Source organism: Nothoprocta perdicaria, unplaced genomic scaffold, assembly GCF_003342845.1.
Source record: "Nothoprocta perdicaria isolate Ctin4 unplaced genomic scaffold, notPer1 scaffold_111, whole genome shotgun sequence".
Classification (NCBI taxonomy): Eukaryota; Metazoa; Chordata; class Aves; order Tinamiformes; family Tinamidae; genus Nothoprocta; species Nothoprocta perdicaria.
In genome coordinates, this window is record NW_020454217.1 from 335,815 (window position 1) to 353,854 (window position 18,040).

The 18,040-nt window shown below is 48.6% G+C and overlaps 1 protein-coding gene across 1 annotated transcript; it reads right to left on the reverse strand.

Annotated features, from left to right (window-relative positions):
- On the reverse strand, positions 1 to 17,736 carry CXCL12 (C-X-C motif chemokine ligand 12). The gene is made up of 5 exons (XM_026051773.1): positions 17,654 to 17,736; positions 12,755 to 12,872; positions 9,674 to 9,760; positions 5,962 to 6,059; positions 1 to 3,869 (listed from the first exon to the last, which is right to left on the reverse strand). Exons 1-5 carry the CDS (start codon positions 17,712 to 17,714, stop codon positions 3,838 to 3,840), a joined length of 396 nt encoding a protein of 131 aa, XP_025907558.1. The 5' UTR covers positions 17,715 to 17,736; the 3' UTR covers positions 1 to 3,837.
- Between the last annotated feature and the right edge of the window lie 304 nt (positions 17,737 to 18,040).

An 18,040-nucleotide genomic window follows, 5' to 3' on the forward strand; every position in this document is an offset into this window, starting at 1 on the left:
CGATAAATATTTTCTTCTCTGTGGCCATCAGCGTTTCTTGCTTGCCGGTAAGATCTGGCTTCATGTGGAGGTGGTAGATAAAAAATCCAGACTTTACGTGATGACTTCTCAGAAGCCCCTGGTTGCTATAAATTGCATCAATCCAAAAAAAGACTCTCCAGGTTAGAGCAAAAGGAAAATAGCAACAGAAACTTTTGCAGGTACTGCATTTTCAGTATAATATGTATATTTAACTTGGAATATAGCCTTCCCCACAAAAGACCAATGAACAGTCACCTATGCTCAAACACATTAGTTAAAAACACATCAAAAAATCACCTTCATCCTTCCTCAGGCAGAATTCAGATAAGATATTCATATATACAAGTGTAAAGCTATCATAAATAAAAATAATTTGGCACAGCAATAAATACCATCTATTCTTACAAAATAAACGAACTTAGGATTCGACAGCTGCAGTTCGGATCACGCCACACACGACTATTTCACATTTATGGAATCTGCTCTTTCAGCATTGCTTCAGTGCTGTCTCTTTCCCCCCTTGTTCACGTGTGGTCCCTACATCACTCCCATCTCCCCATCCTTCCTTTCCCTGATTTGGTCTTTGGTCAACAGTTAAAAGCAGAAAGGGAAATCTAGGCCCTTCCCAAGCAGGTTTGTGTTGGTGCTGCCTCACGAGGAAGGCAGCGCAGGGCAGAGAGCTGCACAAGACGCTGGATGCAGCCTGTGGCCCCCAGCAAAGGGCTCCTCTCAATTCAGTGGTCCTCAGCAGATGTCCCTCGGCAGGAAGGCTGCCCGCTCAAGGTTATGGTTTGGTGGGAGGCAGGAGAGCTTTTAGAGGCTTCTCACTTAGCTCTGTCTTCAGGGACAGGCCTGCTGCACCCCTGCGTTCACACTACCAAAGCCTGCCCGAGGGAACCGCGCTCCGGCACGGAGCAAGCAGAGGGACTGCAATCAGCCCCTAGGAGCAGCCCCGAGCTCTCAGGTGTGCACAGTGAATCCTCGGCAGTGCAGGGGTCTCGGGGCCCAGGACACCCCATGCGATTCCCAAGAAATGCTGGCGGTGCTGGGGATGTCACCTGTCTGCAAAGGCTCCTTAGCCTTGCAGGGATCCCTTTCCTCCCTTCTGCGACTGACACACTTCTCACAGTAGCAAATGCCCTTTCCCAGTAGCAAATGTCCCAATGCTCCCGGAATGCCCACTAACCTGCCCCTGCAAGGAGAAGTCTGCCCATGGCCTGCAACATCCTCACCCTATAGCTGTGCTGCCCAGGGCCGCACTGGGATCCAGCACTGCCCTTCCCAGTGTCCTGCCAAGGCAGAGGGGCCGCTCGGGCTGCCACGTGGGCCTGTGCCCGGAGACCATTCCCGCCTGTGCCAATCCCAGTGTGCTCCCTCTTGGTGGGGCCTGGCGCCGAACGCTGCCGAGGCTGTGCAGCCTCATCCACCATCCCACCAGGTCACTGCGGCGCAGGGCTCTCAAATCCAATGAATTTGGGACCTTCCTAAGGAATGGAGGGACATGAAGTAGCCAGGGATATGCCCAAACCTTGCGTGGGTGGCCAAATACCCCACGCTACGGGCTGTTTGGGTAGTAAGCCTGAACTGGTGGCATCTCCTCTGTACTGCTGCTTTTAAGGGAAAGCCAGTGTTTCCCCCTAAAAATGAAATCTCCATGACCTCTACCATCAGCAAGGTATGCTGTTGAATTAAAAACAGGATTATTTAATTCTTCACTAACTGCAGTGGGAAGAGATCAGACCTCAAGCTGTTGTTGGATGGCAAGCACATGTGAGGAATGCCCCTTCCTGGGCGTGAGAAAGACAAGTTCCATGTCAGGATCAGATCCAAAACTCTTCCATCTTTCCCCAAAGTCATTCTTGGCTTTCACACTCACATGTCAGCCTCTTGGCAAACTATTAGCAGTTGCAGATGCTCATGTGAGGACAGGAGATGGACTGTAGGATATAAAGTGCAGTCCAGCGAAGATACAAAAGACTCAATTTTCTCATGCAAGTTCTTTCTGCTTTTACTCCTATAGTAGAGACTCTGATTCTACTCTCATTGAAATCAACCATCAAATTCTCCCCAGGTACAGTGGCATCAGACCTTACAAAACAGAAATAAATGATACGAAAAGCACCAGCTTGGTAACAACAATAATTGTTCATGGTAACAACAGAGGGAAAAACAAACTCACATCCACATATTTTAGTATAGTACTTGGTTTCCACTTAAAAGCAAAAGAGGTGATTTGGTCCCAGCTGAAGGACTCTGTAATAGCACCATTTTACAGACAGGAGAACACATACAGGACGGTTACCTGAATCCAATGCAAAATAAGGCAGTCCCGGGCTAGCCAAAATGGCTCTTTGGCATTAAAAATGCCTGCCACAAAAAAAAAAGAGGGATCAGTGAAACATCCTTTTCAGTGTTCCTGACACAGGCTGTGGTAAGAGATTCCTTTTGAAGCAACCCACCCAGCAAAAACATGCAATGTTAGGCAGTTACAGTTGCTTTTCAATACACACACAAATACATACGAACATAAGTACTGTGCTGCACACAGTTTGGACAGTGTGTGCTTCCCCAGATCACAGTGCACAGCATAATATCATTACTGCAGTACTTCAGGTGTCTCCTTCCATAGGTTATATAGCAAAGATATTTGCTTTACAGGTAAGATTTGAGAAAAAGAAATTTCTGGTTGAGAGAGGGAGGTGATGCAAGAAGTGGTATTTCTTCCTGGAGGTATTCCTTCCTTTGCAGAGGAAATTCTAGAAGATAGATTATTCCACGAGCAAACAGAACCACTGCTACTGGTACAGTGGCTGTCTGCCTATGAAACACCGCTCTTTTGGCAAAATGGGCAGACCCTCCCTATTTCCTCTCTTGCCCCAGGTATCTCTTTTCTCCAAAGACATGATATCCTCCTCAGGGATCTATCCAGAGCAACCAAAGATGCTGGAGCCCTCAGCTAGCTGTTCAGTAATCGAGGCTACAGCACTTCACAGCTGGTGAAGGCTCATCCCAAGGCACCTCCACCTAGGCTGGTGGCTGAGACCTCCTCCTGCAGATGGGCCTAGCAGACACCCAGTGCGTGGCAGCATCTCTGCCTGCTCTGGCAATTCCCAACACGATCACATAGTTAAATATTAAAAAAAAAAAAACCTTTTGTGCTAAAACTTGTTGTCAGAAACACAGGAACATAGGAAATGCCAGGTGACACCAGATCAGTGCTGTGGCTCCTACCACTTTGCAATAGCAGATATATTGATCCACCCACCCACGGCTTTAGTCCTGTAGCCCCGAGTTTAATCCCTTAGTCAAAATACCTGTAATTGGTGCCCATGATAGTGCTGTCCGCTCTTACCGATGTCTGATGCTTTTTAGAGCCTTCCTATGTTCTTGGCCTGACTTCAGGGGTCACAGAGCTCCACCACTACTTGCACAACATCATTGCACTGTACAGTTCATGTCCTTCTAGTTTAAATCTCCAAGAGACTTGCATGAACCGAAAGAAAGTTAAATAACGCAGAACCTCTACATAGCAAATGAAATAAAATGTTATATAATAACATAGGATTAGTTTAAATTCATATCTGCCCTCTGTGCTAGGTAATAAACCAACCTGTATATAAAGATTTTTTTTTTCTCAAAACAAGTACATCTTACTATATGAGAATAGTACTGTGAAAGCAAGCCAATTTGGTGGGGGGAACAAATGTAAAGGCATGAAGCGTTGCTTTTGTGTAGCATGATAACAGTGAAATGTTTCCTTCCCTACAACTGGTTATCTGCTCTCTGGGTCCTATAGTAAGAAATCCTGCAGACGGCTTACAATGCTTGCCTCTTACATCTTGAACCTCCTGTTGACGAAGAACAGAGTGAGATACTATTTAGGCTTATTTCAGTTAAAATCCTTTGCTATCAGGCCTAGTCAAACAGCAAGTTTGTGTCTGGACTAACCCAAAGGCATTTCTTTTGCAGCCCCTCTAACCAGCGTGTTTCAAACAGTTTGGGGCGAGTTCTCCACAAGGAGCTAGCAGGACCCAGCAGGGTAAAACCAGCAATTGGGGTTATTTTGGACAGGTTGTGCTGCTCATAGTTAGTAAGGTGTTCAGAGCTAACATAGGGGAAAGGCTGGCTAGGAAGTTTATTCTGGACTTTAAAGCCAGAGCAGAGAAGTATCAGTGGGCAAAAAGGACTAAGACTGAGCAAAAATAATAATAATTAAAAAAAAAAAAAAAAAAACAGCAGGAAAAGGAGGGATTAAAACATACCCGAGCAGCCTCAGGAGTGGAATGGGTAGCACTAAAAATGCCACCCTTTCCCCCCAGGAAGGCCCCCTTCCCACCCACCCGGAGCTCTGCTGGAGAGCATGGACTGCAGCAGCCAGGAGGTCTGCAGGGATGCCAGGTCTCTGTGCAGCCGGCAGCGACAGCCCGAGCTCTGCTGCCTGTGTCCTGCGACGGGGCGGCTGAAGAGCAGAGTCCCCTTGGAGCGTGCTGCCCAGCCAGGGGCCATTCCCACCACCTCCCAGCTCCTCTCTCCCGCCCAGCACCCTCACAGACCCAGAACATGTGGCCAGCACACGTGGCCAGCTGCCCGGGGCACGTGGGGGTCACTGGGGGGCTGAGCAGCCGCACTGTAAATGTGTGAGGCACCAGGGCAAAGGTAGGAGCACAGGGCAGGAGGCAGGCGAGCTGCATCTCCCAAGTTCAGCGTGAGCAGGGGACCCAGGGACAGCCAAGGGTTAAGGATCACAAGACAGTGTGAGTGTGTTGTGGGTGCAGACGTGTAGGGGGTTCTCAAACCAAGGAGCCAGGCTGTGGTTGCTTTGTATTGATGGCCTCTGGATTTTGCCTGAAGTGACCCCAGTTCCTGCTCCAGACTGATCAGCCTTTTATGACTTAGATGGAGTCACTAAGGCAGAACTAGAACTACTGCAAGACAGTAAACCCCGGGTATTTGAAAATCCTGATGCCTCAGCAAGCCTTGTCTAGCTTACAGGATCAGAACACACATCCCTTTCAATGCCAACGGGGCAAGTTAAACTGTGTGACCAGAGCCAGAGACAGCTATGGCTACTCCCCATGAAGGTAGCCTCAGACAACTCATCCAGAAATAGAAAAGTATGACTAAACCACGAGGAAAATTCTCCTCTTTCGAGAAACAAAGGGTTTCCAAAACTTTACCCTGTTTTTAACTTTGGCTTTTCTTCAGGGGTATTTTGGCTCTTTGGATCTGTTTCCTCAGCTGTAGAAGAGGATCACAGACTTTAGCCAGCATCTCTATAATGAAGACTGCAAGGATGAAGCAGCTCCTGCCCAGACACTGCTGACAATACAGAGCATGGGGAAAGTGCTAAGATATGTCTGGGAAATTAGAGGTGGATAAAACATATGATCCCAAACATGCCTTTTACCAGCCCCCTCCATGCCCTGGTATTTGTGTGGAGGAAATCAAGGGGGTACAGACTGGACAGGAATCAACAGGCTTTGCTCCACATATTACTGTCAACTTAGTGAGACACACTAAGACTTTTTGCTGCACTCCCAGCATCTCTTAGAGAAGCAAGCAGTGCCATTATAGCGTGGCCAACTTCAAGAGAACAACGAATCGATGTTCACAGTCATCCTCATACTACCACAACTGGGATACATTCATCCTTGGTGAAACAAAAGTGAAATCAACACTTCAGATTTGCACTGGAGTTTAAAGATATTCTATCCCTTTCACCCCCACCTCTACTGTGACTGATTTTTCCCCCTGCTTTGAGAGGTTAATCTTCAAAATATTCTTTTGGAGGGAGGGTACAGTTGTTATCCTCAGCAAACACAGGGGAAAATGGAGGCCAAGAGAGGCTAAGAGATTTGCCCAAGATGACACAGGACGTGTCTGTGGAAGAGCAGGGAATTCAACCCGGGTTCTCCCAGCTCAGAAACTAGTGCCTCCTACCATTCTTTCTCCCTGGAGACTTTACTGGTGTTGCACGGGAAGGGCAGCGTAGGCCCCGTTTCTTCTGTTGCTTTTTTTTATGAGTGCGATGACGTGGTCTAAATTAAAAGAAAAATACAAAGAGACTGCCATAAATTATCCATTTACAAAGGTCTTGTTTACATTTATCTTACGGTCCCTTCAAATCTCTCTAGCAGGGAACAAATGAGGATAACATCCCCATTCAGACACCTGCCTCAGAGGGACACTGAACCCAGGGACAGTCCATTGGAACATTCTGAGTCCAGAACAACTCTTTGCCCCCAAACACTTGGGCATCCCAAACACCTGCCAAAACGTATAAGCCAGGAGGCTCACCATCCACATGGTTTTCATGGAGGGGAAAATGAAAGCAGAGGGCAGCTGGACTTCTGGCTTCCCACCCCCCATTCCCTCTGATACCAGCAAGAGCCAGAAGTTACTGTGATGGATCTGTGGGCACATGGAGAATGAGGCTGTGAGGATGCTTGCACAAGGCATTCATCCAGCACATTTGTTGGAGTACTGGTAGACTGCTTTTTGGTTCTTGCAATTCAGTTACTATGAATGAGATCAGTTAACTACAGAAGTGGTCACACCTGGAGTTAGGAGCACTACAGAGGAAGGCAACAGCAGACCTTGGCTTCCACTGCAACCAGCCCCTGGAGTCTGGGAGTTTCCTTTCCCCTGTCCCAGCAGACTCAGGGAAAGGCTTTTTCCTGTTTGTTATCTTCCCCAGATCCATCAGCTCACTGGTCTGTGCCAGAAGTAACAGCTGAGCTTAATGGATTCCAACATCTCAAGCTGGGTAAGTTTAGAGTCAGGACTATGTTAATGGGACAATGGACAAATAAGGATCTTTCTCTGAACCCTGTTTACTTGCAGCTCTCTTAACTCCATGAGGGTTAAATTTTGCAAATCCTTGTGTGAAGGGAGAAGGAAAAGGCAATCAATGATGGACTTTAAATGATGACTGGAATTGCTTGAAAATGGAAAAGGATTTGTTAGCAATTTCAGGAAAGGGTTGATTTGCCCCTTGTCTACAAAACGGATGAGTGTTGAATGATGTTGGCCACAGCAGTTGCATAATGATTTCTAAAGCCAGTTAAAGAATTTGGATTCCTGACAGCCTGCATGTATTTTACTCATGTCTCATAAGTGTGCATATTACATGGAAATGTGATGAATACAAAGCAATAATAAATGCTAAGCAGAATTAGTGAGCAAAATAACTCCGACTAAAGCCATCTCTGGCTTCACAGTCAACAGAATTGGACTACTGTATTCTATGAACTTTTCCTGCCTGTAGCTGCAGATTATAACACAAAAGATACCCTTTTATTGAAACATTGGTATAAATTAGGCTATCTTAACATTGGGTTTTACTTAATCGATTACAAGAGCCCTTTCTACAAAATGTATTAATTTTATTCCAGAAAAATAAATTCCCATGTACAATTGGGTTTTCATAACATGAAACAATTAGCCATTTTATTGCTAGTGCATATAGTGTAATGTCACATTTCATACAATCTCAGTACAAGTGAAAAAATATAATATATGGCTGATTGAAATTGATAGCTACATTAACATTTATAGATCTATATAGATTTATTTTACAAGCTGTTAGTAGTTTAGAGGGATATCGGTGTTCTAAACTACCAACATTCATATGGCTCCAATTCAAATATATGAATTGTTTGATGCACTATAAATATATTCCAAAATACATTTCATTGAAGAAGTCAAAGCTGTGCACTAAAATATATGAAAAACATGCCTTGTGAAAATGCTACAGACAGAGCCCTGGCTGTCTATGAAGCATGAAAATGCCATTGGTGCTAGCATTACTGGTTGGAAAAATGAGAATAATGCCATGATTATAGGATTAGGTGATGGGGATGTATGATTTCTGTCTCCTTATATAATAGAGTTTGGAACAAATTCTCCTCTGTTACTCAGGGCAAACCTGGATGAAATCCACTGAGTTAACAGAATTGCTTCCGAGTTATATTTAGGTAAATAAAAGCCAGAATCTAGCTGGAGATCAGGTGAAGATCTTCACCAGTGAAAGTGAGAGCAGAATGTGTCCCAGAGGGGCTGATCCCCTAACTGAGGCAGGCAGAATCTGAGCACATAATCACATAACCCAACACTGCACGTTTCTTAAGTGCCTCCTCAGTTTCAAGTCTTATTATCACTGCCTACACCTCCATTGGGGCTCAAAGTAAGCAGAAATCTAGGCATGGGCTTGGCAGTTTTTCCACGTTGGGAAACCCAAGCAGCCAAGACCCTAGGATCATCAGCAAGGGCCACATCCTGCTCTTAGGATACCTTTAGGCATCCTGTGCCTAAATCCAAAGTCATCCTGGCCACGTTAAGAGAAATCATCTCTGTAGAAAAATTTGCCCACAGGACAACAGGGCTGAGTGCTGGCAGCAAGGAAGGCACTGAGCATCAGATGGGATGGGAAGAGCTGGCAGGGTTGGAATCACAGTCAGCTTGTTAGGTGGTTTCCTTCCCTCCTCACTCACAGCTCCAATGTTAACCCCCAAAGGGGTATAGGAAGGGATCCCTTTGCCCCAGTATCATTTCTCTTTTGCTTACTATAAAAAACAGAGGGAGAGGAATATACCTCTTTGCCTGTATCCCTCTGCCCACAGAGGAGGGCATTCAACTACTTGCCCTGGTTTCCATCTGCCCTGGGGAAAGACTCTTCCCTGGATTTCTGTGAGAAATTCCTCATTCCTCCTGCAGATGACTTGATTCCAACCCTGCCTCTACCCCACAAACAGAGGCAGCAAGGGTAAGGTTCAGCATGGTTACTGAGGGGTGGGAATGTGGTGGCAAAGGCAGGAGGGATTCTGAGTGCACAGGTGGGATTTCTGGCTGAAATGTCCCTGCTGGATCAACCCAAGATGAGGGTCTTGGGCAAGCAAGGAACTGCTTTGCCCCATCACTTGTCTCATCTTCCTTCCAAGGAAGGCTGTAGCCCTCCCCATCAGCTCAGCACAGAAATGTTCTCTGTGCTGCTCTTTGCCAACAATAAAATTCAACAGAGAGAGACTGGGTCCATCTCAGGACAGCCATAAACAGCCACTTGCAAGAGAGAGAAAAATAGATGAAAAAAACACCTCTCTATTTGCTAGGCAAGTTTTCCCCTAGCTCTTCCCTTCAGGGAGAGCCGGATTCATGGCAGTGCATCTTTCTTTGGCAGATATTAACAGCACTCCATACTGGCCAGCAGAGAAAAAAAATGACTGTTAGGACCCACTAGGCCTTCACTACCTGTGCAAACAGACTCCCAGTGTAACATGGAGAAGGGGCTCCAAAGGAACTGGAACAATATAAATTTTGAAGTAATTGTGGTTTGAGTTGGGGAAGAGGGGCCATAAAGGAAGCATTTTCCTTGGGAGAACGGCTCTTTTTAAAAAAGGATGAGTTGGGGACCCCATAACAGATTCATTAGGACAGCTTTTGCCCCAAATCCCAGCAAAGCTCTTAGTTAAACATTTCGGATATACTAGAAGCTGGTGTTTTAATACAGATCAACTAGGTCAACTCCAAGCCCATCTTCAAATCAATATCTGATTCCATGAGTACTTGTCCGCACGGTTAAAGCCAGCCCTTAACGTTCTACCCTTTAATAACTGAGGATGTTTTAGCTGTTAAGTCCATTTGTCTCTTGCCTTACTTGTTTAAAGCTTTCTCCAGATATTCCTGGATCCACTTTAACTTGGGATCAATGCACACTTGCTTGCTGTTGTTCTTGAGCCTTGCACTGCCAAAGGAAAAGAGTTAGAGTGAGTCTAGTGTGCAACGCTCTCAGCCCACCTTCCCCAGCTTCACGTGGCACGCAGGTTTGCCACGTGCACTTACACCATGCATGATGACAGAGTGTCTGATTGCCGTAGTGCTGCTCTCATTTAGCCCAGGAAGAGGCTAGGATATCCTTTCTATCCTAAAGAGACCCCTTATATGTATCTTCCCAGGTTTGAAAGACTGATGCAGTTTGTCCCCTCTCATATTGGTTCCTGGGGGTTTGTGCTGGGACACTTGGGGTGAAGAGATGAAGAACCTGAATCAGAGTTTTCCAGTTTGCATCTACTAATTCAGTAGACTGCAGGCAGGAAGAGAACTGGAAGCACCTCAGTGCCAGAGGCAAGTTTTCCCTCATTTCCAGTCCGTACTGGAAAAAATAAAAGCAGAAGCTTCTTTAAGGGTTTCTCCTTATTTCCTGAATGGCCAAGCTATCCTTTAAAACCCAGAAGTTTTAGATAATTTGATTTTGTTGCAAAGAAAACATCAATACACTTATCTGAAGCAAAATCCTCCTAACAGCCTGGGGATTTAGGTTATCGACATGTTTCAGACAGAAGTGGTACAAAAGGCTCTTCATTGATGTCAACAGTCTCACCCTTCAGGGATCTCAGCATTTCATAAGAGTGCTGTGATCTCTCATTTCTCCCTAGGCATTCAGCCTCTTCCCTAGATGCTTAGAAATTTCCCCTTAAGCAGCCTAACATGTAGAAGTGCCAAGAATAGCAATTTCATGGAAGTATCCACAGATCCACAGCAGTACGTTTGGCACTTGCTTAAGTACTTTGTTGGATTAGAGCCAAATATTCCCATCTTTATAAAAAGGAATTTAAAGAGTATAAAGATATGATGTAAGAAGTAACAGGTCAAAAGGCTCCTTGCTCTGAAGTTATGTAACAGCATAGTTGTAATGTAAACACTTTGAAGATCCAGTCCTGCCAGTCCTATGCCAGTAAAGCAGTGAATGGCCCTAAGTCATATTTCCCTTGCAGCAGTGCCAATCTGGAGTATTTCCAGTGGAGTGATGCCAACAGAAAGTGAGAATTAATCTGCAGATGTTAGCAGGGCCTGAGTGCTATTAAGCTGGCCACAGAGAACACCAAGCACACGTAACCAGCCGCCGGCCACCTGCGGTGCAATTCCTCTCACCCCACGTTCAGACATGGATTTTGGATATATTTATTTCTGAGCCACTCGGCCCATGCTCCTTTGCAGTCACTTCAGACAAGTGGACATTTGTAAGGAGCGCTCATGTCTAATCTAGAATTCAATTGACTATGTGCTAAAAATGTCCATTTCCTTGCACTGAAAACAGCACATTTAGGATGGGCTTAATAGAAGCAGACATCCATAAAGGAGATTTCTGGATTTGGAGAGATGATAACAAAGGTCTTTCCCTAGGCTTTTTGTTCAAGTAAAATTCCAAGGCAATGTACCTGAGCAAAACTGCAAGATCTTTCCTTGAACCTATGCTAACAAACCTATATGGTTTCAGTTAGATTCAGTTAGATTCTCTGCTGACAATGGTGGATTCTCCCAGTAACTTTGAAGTTACTCACTCGTGCATTTTATAATACACTGAGTTCAGTGTGTGGCTAAAACTACCAAGAAGAGACTCTCTTATGTTAAATTTGAGTCCATTTCAACTTGTGTTCTTGTAAAGACCTGCTTCCAACCTGTCATGTCTCACAGGCATTTGGAGGTAAGCTTTTGGTTTAGGTACCTCTCTTTTTTACACAGCAGAACAATGGTGAACTATAGGTCCATGTCTTCTAGTATCATTAATTCCAGTATCATCATTGCAGACACATTTGGATCAGGAATGGGTGAGAACATGGGTTGTTTCTGTTTCTGTATTTCATGCTCTAATCCATCTCTAATGACTGTAATCCCACATTAATCAAGAGAAAAATGCATACTGTATCCCATTTAAAGTCTGACATTTTCTTGAAAATACTCCAGATAATTCCAAATCCTCTACAAAGCCTTAGCATTGGGACCCTTATGACATCCACTGACCATCCCAGGAGACCATAAATCCGTACACTCTTTGCCTTTTGGATGCTTGCCTCCAAAACATATAGGTAGAGATCAGAGCTACTCACAGCTGGTTTTGCCATTTTTGCTGAAGAAAATTATTTCTCAGCTGGGACTTACATTTTTTTCTCACTGTCCTCCACCAAATGCAAAGGCAGAGGCACAATGAGAATGTGTGTGTGATCATCCACAGTGGTTTAAAAAAAGAAAGAATCCATATGAATAAACACTTGCTCATGAATGGATGCATGCCCATCAATAACTCTGCACATTCCTGAGAAATCTCATGAAACCACACCAGTTTTCCAAATGTAGAAGTGTTTTGCATGACAAAGGATAGACTTTTACAAAATTTGTATTGGAAGTGGAAGAGCTCAGCAGATAAAACTGTGATAGGAGCACTGCACAGACACCCAATGTAATCACTGAGACTCCCTCACAGAGGTCAGTAGAAGCTGATAGTACTGAAGCTCCCTCACAGTGAAAAGATGAATACTGATGCTTTTTTCCTGAAGATTTTGAATTTTGTGAGGGTAGAAAGGGGGCCATCCCATCCACCCCAACCCCCCCCCCCCCAAAAAAAAAAGAAAGGAAAAAAACAAAAAGGTTTTCTTAATATGCATACACACAAAAATCTTCCTGAAATTTTTTGTTTCTTTTTGAACAAAACAGGACATGGGGCCACATGTAATCTGCACAGAGGCAGATTACAGCTAGGAAGGATCCATCTGGGTCCCTTTGTGTGGGGTAAATCAGGTCCTAGCTGCACCTGGCTCATGGAGTGAAGAGGTGACCTGGAAATCACCGCACAAGACAGAGACCTAGGTGTACCAATGATAAGGGGTAACCCACGAAGCAGCAACCAGCTCTGTGACTCTCTTAAGATTTGCACTGATCTGAAGAGATTTAAGAGACTTACACAATCTGAAGTGAGCAGTTGGGTGTGGAGAGGATTTTGAGGTGCTTAATGTTGGCTCTGGCCACGTTGCTCTCGTAGAAGCGACAGGGACATCGGTAAGTCAGGCTGACAGGCTTCTCTGTGGGAGAGAATGAGAGACAAGATGGGTTACTCCTTCTTATTCCCTCTGAGTAGTGCAGATAGAGAGAGTAGGGCTCACAGACACCCCTCTCTAGACCTCAAATATGCAGGGGGAAAAAAAAAGAGGCAATAGGAGAGTTGTAGCTTTGGAACAGCATTTGTCCACAGCGCACAGTGCAATCCTCTTGCCCCATTCCCCAACCTTTTAATCCTGCTGCGTAGGATTTTGGAAGACAAAAGAAAGGGGAGAGAAATTGGAGATAAGAGAAGGAGAAGAGATTAGAGTAAGGAGCCACTCCATTGTACAGGGATGCTCCTGGTAATTAGACAAGATAAAGGCCAAAAGAGGGGGCACTTGTCCTCAGCGTTGTTCTTGCCAAATGATTTTGACCCGAGGCCAAATTAGAAGGTAGCCAGAAGAAAGCAATGAATTCCAAAGAGTACAGATCAAAACAGCTCGGCTCAGGTGCAGGCTTTTCACCGGGGACTTACCGGCCACAGAAAAGCCCGAGTCTTTGAGGCTTTCCCAGGGCCCAGCGCTGACCTTTTCCACTACAGCCAACCTCTTGTTACCCAAGGAGGTGTAACACAGCCATGCAAGATCACACTGGCTTTAAAGAAAAGATTTGGAGTCTTTTGAACTCCGAGCCTATGGCAAAGTAACAGCAATTCAGGGAGACACTTATCAGGCAGCGTGCTCGCCACAAGCTAATCAGGGACCACCAGACAGGATGAAAATCTTATCATTAGCATCATTGGGGACTGGATTAAACTTAGCCCCCAAGGTTAGAAAGCAGCAATGTTAAACACGTTGAGCACTGAGAAAAGCAGTCACGGCATCTGATGCAGTGAAGCCTCCTCTGCCTGATTTCTCCATGTAAGGATTAAAATAACCAATAACTAATGTAAATAAGTAAAGTCCTTGCTCTCTGCAGAAGCTTCACAGCCCCATGCACACTGGAACCCAAACACAGAAGCAACGTCGAGAAAGAAATGACTAAGATTTCAAACCATTTCCCCTCGGAGCAGTTTTCAGCCTCTGAAGGCAACCGAATTCACAGAAAGGGACCTAACCCATGAGGTCTGATTCACGCTGCCAATGGCCAGATCCGTATCTAACTGGGCTTTGGATCCAGCGTGGCAATCTGCAGCCAGGCTTTTAGCTACACAGGAGCATTTACAGCATCCAGACCCAACTCCCTTAAAGACAGAGGGAGATGGATAGCACAGGGAAGGGCTCGGAATCCTCAAACTGCTGTCTAGGAAGGTGAGAAAAGAGACAGCTTTTCAAAGGGCAGCCCATCTGTTTATATTACACATTTACCAATGCCTCTCGCTAGCAAACAAAACCACAGGCAACACCGTGGAGTTACCCTCTCCTCAGGAGGGAAACCCATTTTTTCCCCCTGAGCTACTCATATTACAAGCAACAAGCCAGCGTCTGATCCTACTGGCAAAAATGAAAACACAGAGGAATTCATTAATGTAAGCAGAGTTTCTCCACATTCACGCCATGGCTCAGAAACTGAACAAGAAGTCTAGGGACCTGGAGGACTTTTCCCCCTCCGTTTTCCTGGCAACCAGTCACTTTCAACAGTGCCGTCATCTGTAAATCAAGAAATGGGAGGAGAAGCTGCAATCTGGTACGGGATGGGGAGGTCTGCAAGGCTGCCCCATCCATTCACTGCAAGCAATGCAAACTTGCACCGTGCTGATTAGTGCTAATGTGGCAGTAGCTACCAGGAAAGCAGCTAGTAATACTAGACACGAGTGCAAATCTTCGTCTGATAACTACGGATCAGTGGGTTTATATAGGAAAGGGAGGCTGAAATTGAATGCAACTGTTAGCGCTCAGTGCAGCTGCAGAGGAAGTACCTCTGCAAGCTTGCAGTAATAAAGTTTAAACAAACTTTTCTCTAAACAATTTGCAAGGGACGAACTGTTCAGATCTGTGAGTGGGAGTGCAGTCCTGTCCTCTCTCAGGTGCAGAGGCAGTTTTGATGTCATGCCACTTGAAAGCAGGTGCAAGGAGAGCTCACCCATCACTGAAAGCATCTATGAATCCCGAGGCTGTCTCCCACACAGCAAAGCAAAGCCAACACTGAGCGGAAGAGAGAACATCCCAGCATTTGGCATCCTCCCGCCTCGCCAGCGTGGTGCAGAGGGCTGCAGAAGGCTGCACAAGGTGCGGCGGTGGCTTCTCTCCCGGCACCAGGATCCCTGTGGCGATTTTGTGGTGCTCGGTTGGCGATGAGGAGTGGGCGCCGGGCAGCACGTGCATCGGGGCGGCTCTCAGCATCACGAGCAGGGAACTAGCACCTCCTGCCACTGCTCCTCAGTGCTCGGGCAAATAGTCTGGCTGGGACTCCCTGTGCTCCCCGAGCTGCCGGCAGGGACATCTAGTGCACGTGGGATTCCCCGCAACAAGAACGAGGGGAACACTCGCAAGTGGCATCCCTGGTCTGTCCTGAGGCCGATGTCTGCATCTTCCTAATCTCTCCTGAAAGTTTGGAGCAAGTTGTTCAATGCATAGTAGAGCTGATTAAGCCAGTTATTCTAAGCCATGCAGTGCAATAGCGAGTGCTCTGATACCCCCAAATTCCTGAGCACAGGCTAAGGCCATTCCCTCCGTGGCACACATTACTATGGTCTGTCACTTGTACTGCCACGAGAAAACTGCTGTTTTCATGAAGCTGATGTACATTAAGTCTTTGAGACCTTTATCTGTTTGGTACACTAGGTTGAATTAAAGAAGAGTCTGACACCTTAATGTCCTTTCTTCAGACACACTACATTAGACAAACAGAACACCCTTCTTTTGGTCCTGAATAGACAAATTTTTTAACATTCAAAGTTGAGTTTTGTTAGCTCTAAACACCTTGGTTGGGAAACACTCACTAGAGACAACACACACAAAAACCTCCATTGCAGGAGGTGATACCCAGCCTGTGAAGGGTGCACAGTCCCTGTTTTACCCTGCCTCAACGCAGGAGCTGTTGGCCCTGCACTGAAGTTACCACCTGTAAGCAGCTGTGCGGGACACAGGAGCAGAGAGGGGAGCAATGCACACGCCAGCAGGCTGGGCACGCACCAGAGGAGCATTTGTCACCAGCTGCACAGGCTGCTGAGCGGCCACAGATCGGCAGCTGAAGACTGAGCAGCTCCATCTCCCTATCGGGCAAGCAAGGCTGCGATGGGCAGACACAGCAAGAGCAGGAGGGCTGAGCAGAGCTCGCTGCTCTCCCGATCCACGGGACAGGTAGCCCTGCAACTGCTTATCTGGAGCAGGGCTGTGAACACCCTGACATACAAACAAGCAGACAAAAAGACCTCTTACCAACGCAAGCAAGCCTGTGGTGTCTCTTTACATACACTAATTTCTCTCTAAACATTTGAAGCCATTCACTTTCTGAAGCAGGCAGGCCTAACACACTTATCCTGCCATAAAAGTACCCCCTGCCGCTCGCAGGCGGCTAAGGAGCCCTGCTTGGGCTGCTGTGACAGCCCCTTGCCCAGCGCTGAGCGCTGCCCCAGCGGGCAGGGGAAGGGACATCCCTGCTGCAGAGCCCGGCTCTGCGCTGCCCCTGAGCTCCGCACCCACCGGGCCCTCACTGCTCCACAGGGCTGGCACCAGTGCCCTGCTCCTGCCATCCCGGGGCTGCCGGGTGCTCCTGGGAGCAGCGGAAGGGCTCCCGAAACAGAAGGAACAAGGGAGTCTGGGCTGCAGAACAGCATGTGCGATCCCCGCTCCGTGCTCAGCGACCAGGGATGTGCCCTGTCCCTGGGACAGGGGGACCAAGGTCCTGCCTTGCCCCAGCTACAGCCCCTGCAGCCAAATCAGCCCCCATCGAAGGGGCCGCGGGCTGCTCCCATCCTCACCCTGTGCACCCTTGTGCTGGGGGACCCCAGCTCTGCCCGGGGGCAGGCGGGGAGCGGGGTGCGCTGAGCGGGGCTGGCGCCGCAGCCGCGAGCAGCCACGGGCGCCCCGATTCCCTGTCTCCGGGCGCCCCGATTCCCTGTCTCCGGGCGCTGCTCTGCTAGCTGGGCAGGCCGGGGCTCTGCTGCTCTCTTGGGGTGGCTGCGGGTTCCGCGGTGGCTTTTTGCGCCCTTTCCCTGGAAAACGGTTACTCCTGGGGCAGAACCGCGGAGGAGAACGGGCGAAAGCATCAACGGCCGTTTACTCTAAACAAAAGGAGCCCGCGGAGAGGGATCCTTCCCCACCCTGGGCGGGGGACGCCCAAGTTTCGGTCGCCAGGGCGGGAGGATGCAATAGGAGCGGAGCCTGGCCCGGGCGCTCGCTCCGGAGCCGCGGAGCCCCCCAGGAGGGCACGAAAGGGGCCGCCCGTCCCGCAGGTGAGTGCCAGTCCCGCGGCCAGCGGTGCCCCGATCGTGGCGCGGGCTCGGGGTAGGCGCGGGCTCGAGCTCGGGGTAGGCGCGGGCTCAGTGCTTGGGCTCGGGGCCGCCGCGCCTCGGTCACTGCCAGCCTAGCGAGCGGGCGGCCGACACGCGCAGCTCGCACCCGGCCCCGCGGCTCCCGAGCCTGCCCCGGCACCGGCCCCAGCGCCGGCCCGGCCGCTCTCGCTGCGCTGCAAGCTGAGCGCGTCGCTCCGCGCGGCCTCCGGAGCCGCGCGCTGCAGCAGCCGCCCGGGCACCGCGCGAGCCCTGCGCGGAGCCCTGCGCGCTGGCAGCCGCCCGGGCACCGCGCGGAGCCCTGCGCGGAGCCCTGCGCGCTGCAGCAGCCGCCCGGGCACACGGCGCGGGGCGAGCTCGCTCACTTACCCTCCGAGAGGGAGACGAGCGCCAGGGCGAGGGCGAGCAGCGCCAGGGCTCGCACGTCCATGCTGGGGCCGGGGCTGGGGCCGGGGCTGCGGCTGTGCCGGGCTGCGGCGCGGGACGGCGGCGGCTCTGCCCGAGTCCCCTCCTCCCCGGCCTCTATAGAGGGGCCGGGAGCGCCGGCGCGGGGGGAGGGGAGCCAGGGGGAGTAGCCGGCCTATGATTTATTGCCCGAGGCGTGTTATTACATCCTTCCTCTGGTAAAAATGTTTGGAAAGGCACCAAAAAAGCGCGAGGGCTCCTCTCTGCGCTCCGTCTCCCCGCAGGCGAAGCGCTCGGCCCGGCTCCCCGAACAGCACCTGCCTCGGCCAGGCTGAGCTGTCCACGCGCGAC

Bases quoted from the DNA above. Each gene is read 5' to 3' on its own strand.
- CXCL12 (XM_026051773.1), bottom strand. From the start codon at position 17,714: ATGGACGTGCGAGCCCTGGCGCTGCTCGCCCTCGCCCTGGCGCTCGTC. The intron at 12,873-17,653 runs GTAAGTGAGCGA...TCTCTCCCACAG, and splicing joins GCTCGTCTCCCTCTCGGAGG to AGAAGCCTGTCAGCCTGACT. The intron at 6,060-9,673 runs GTAAGGCAAGAG...CTTTTAATTTAG, and splicing joins CTGGAGAAAGCTTTAAACAA to ACCACGTCATCGCACTCATA.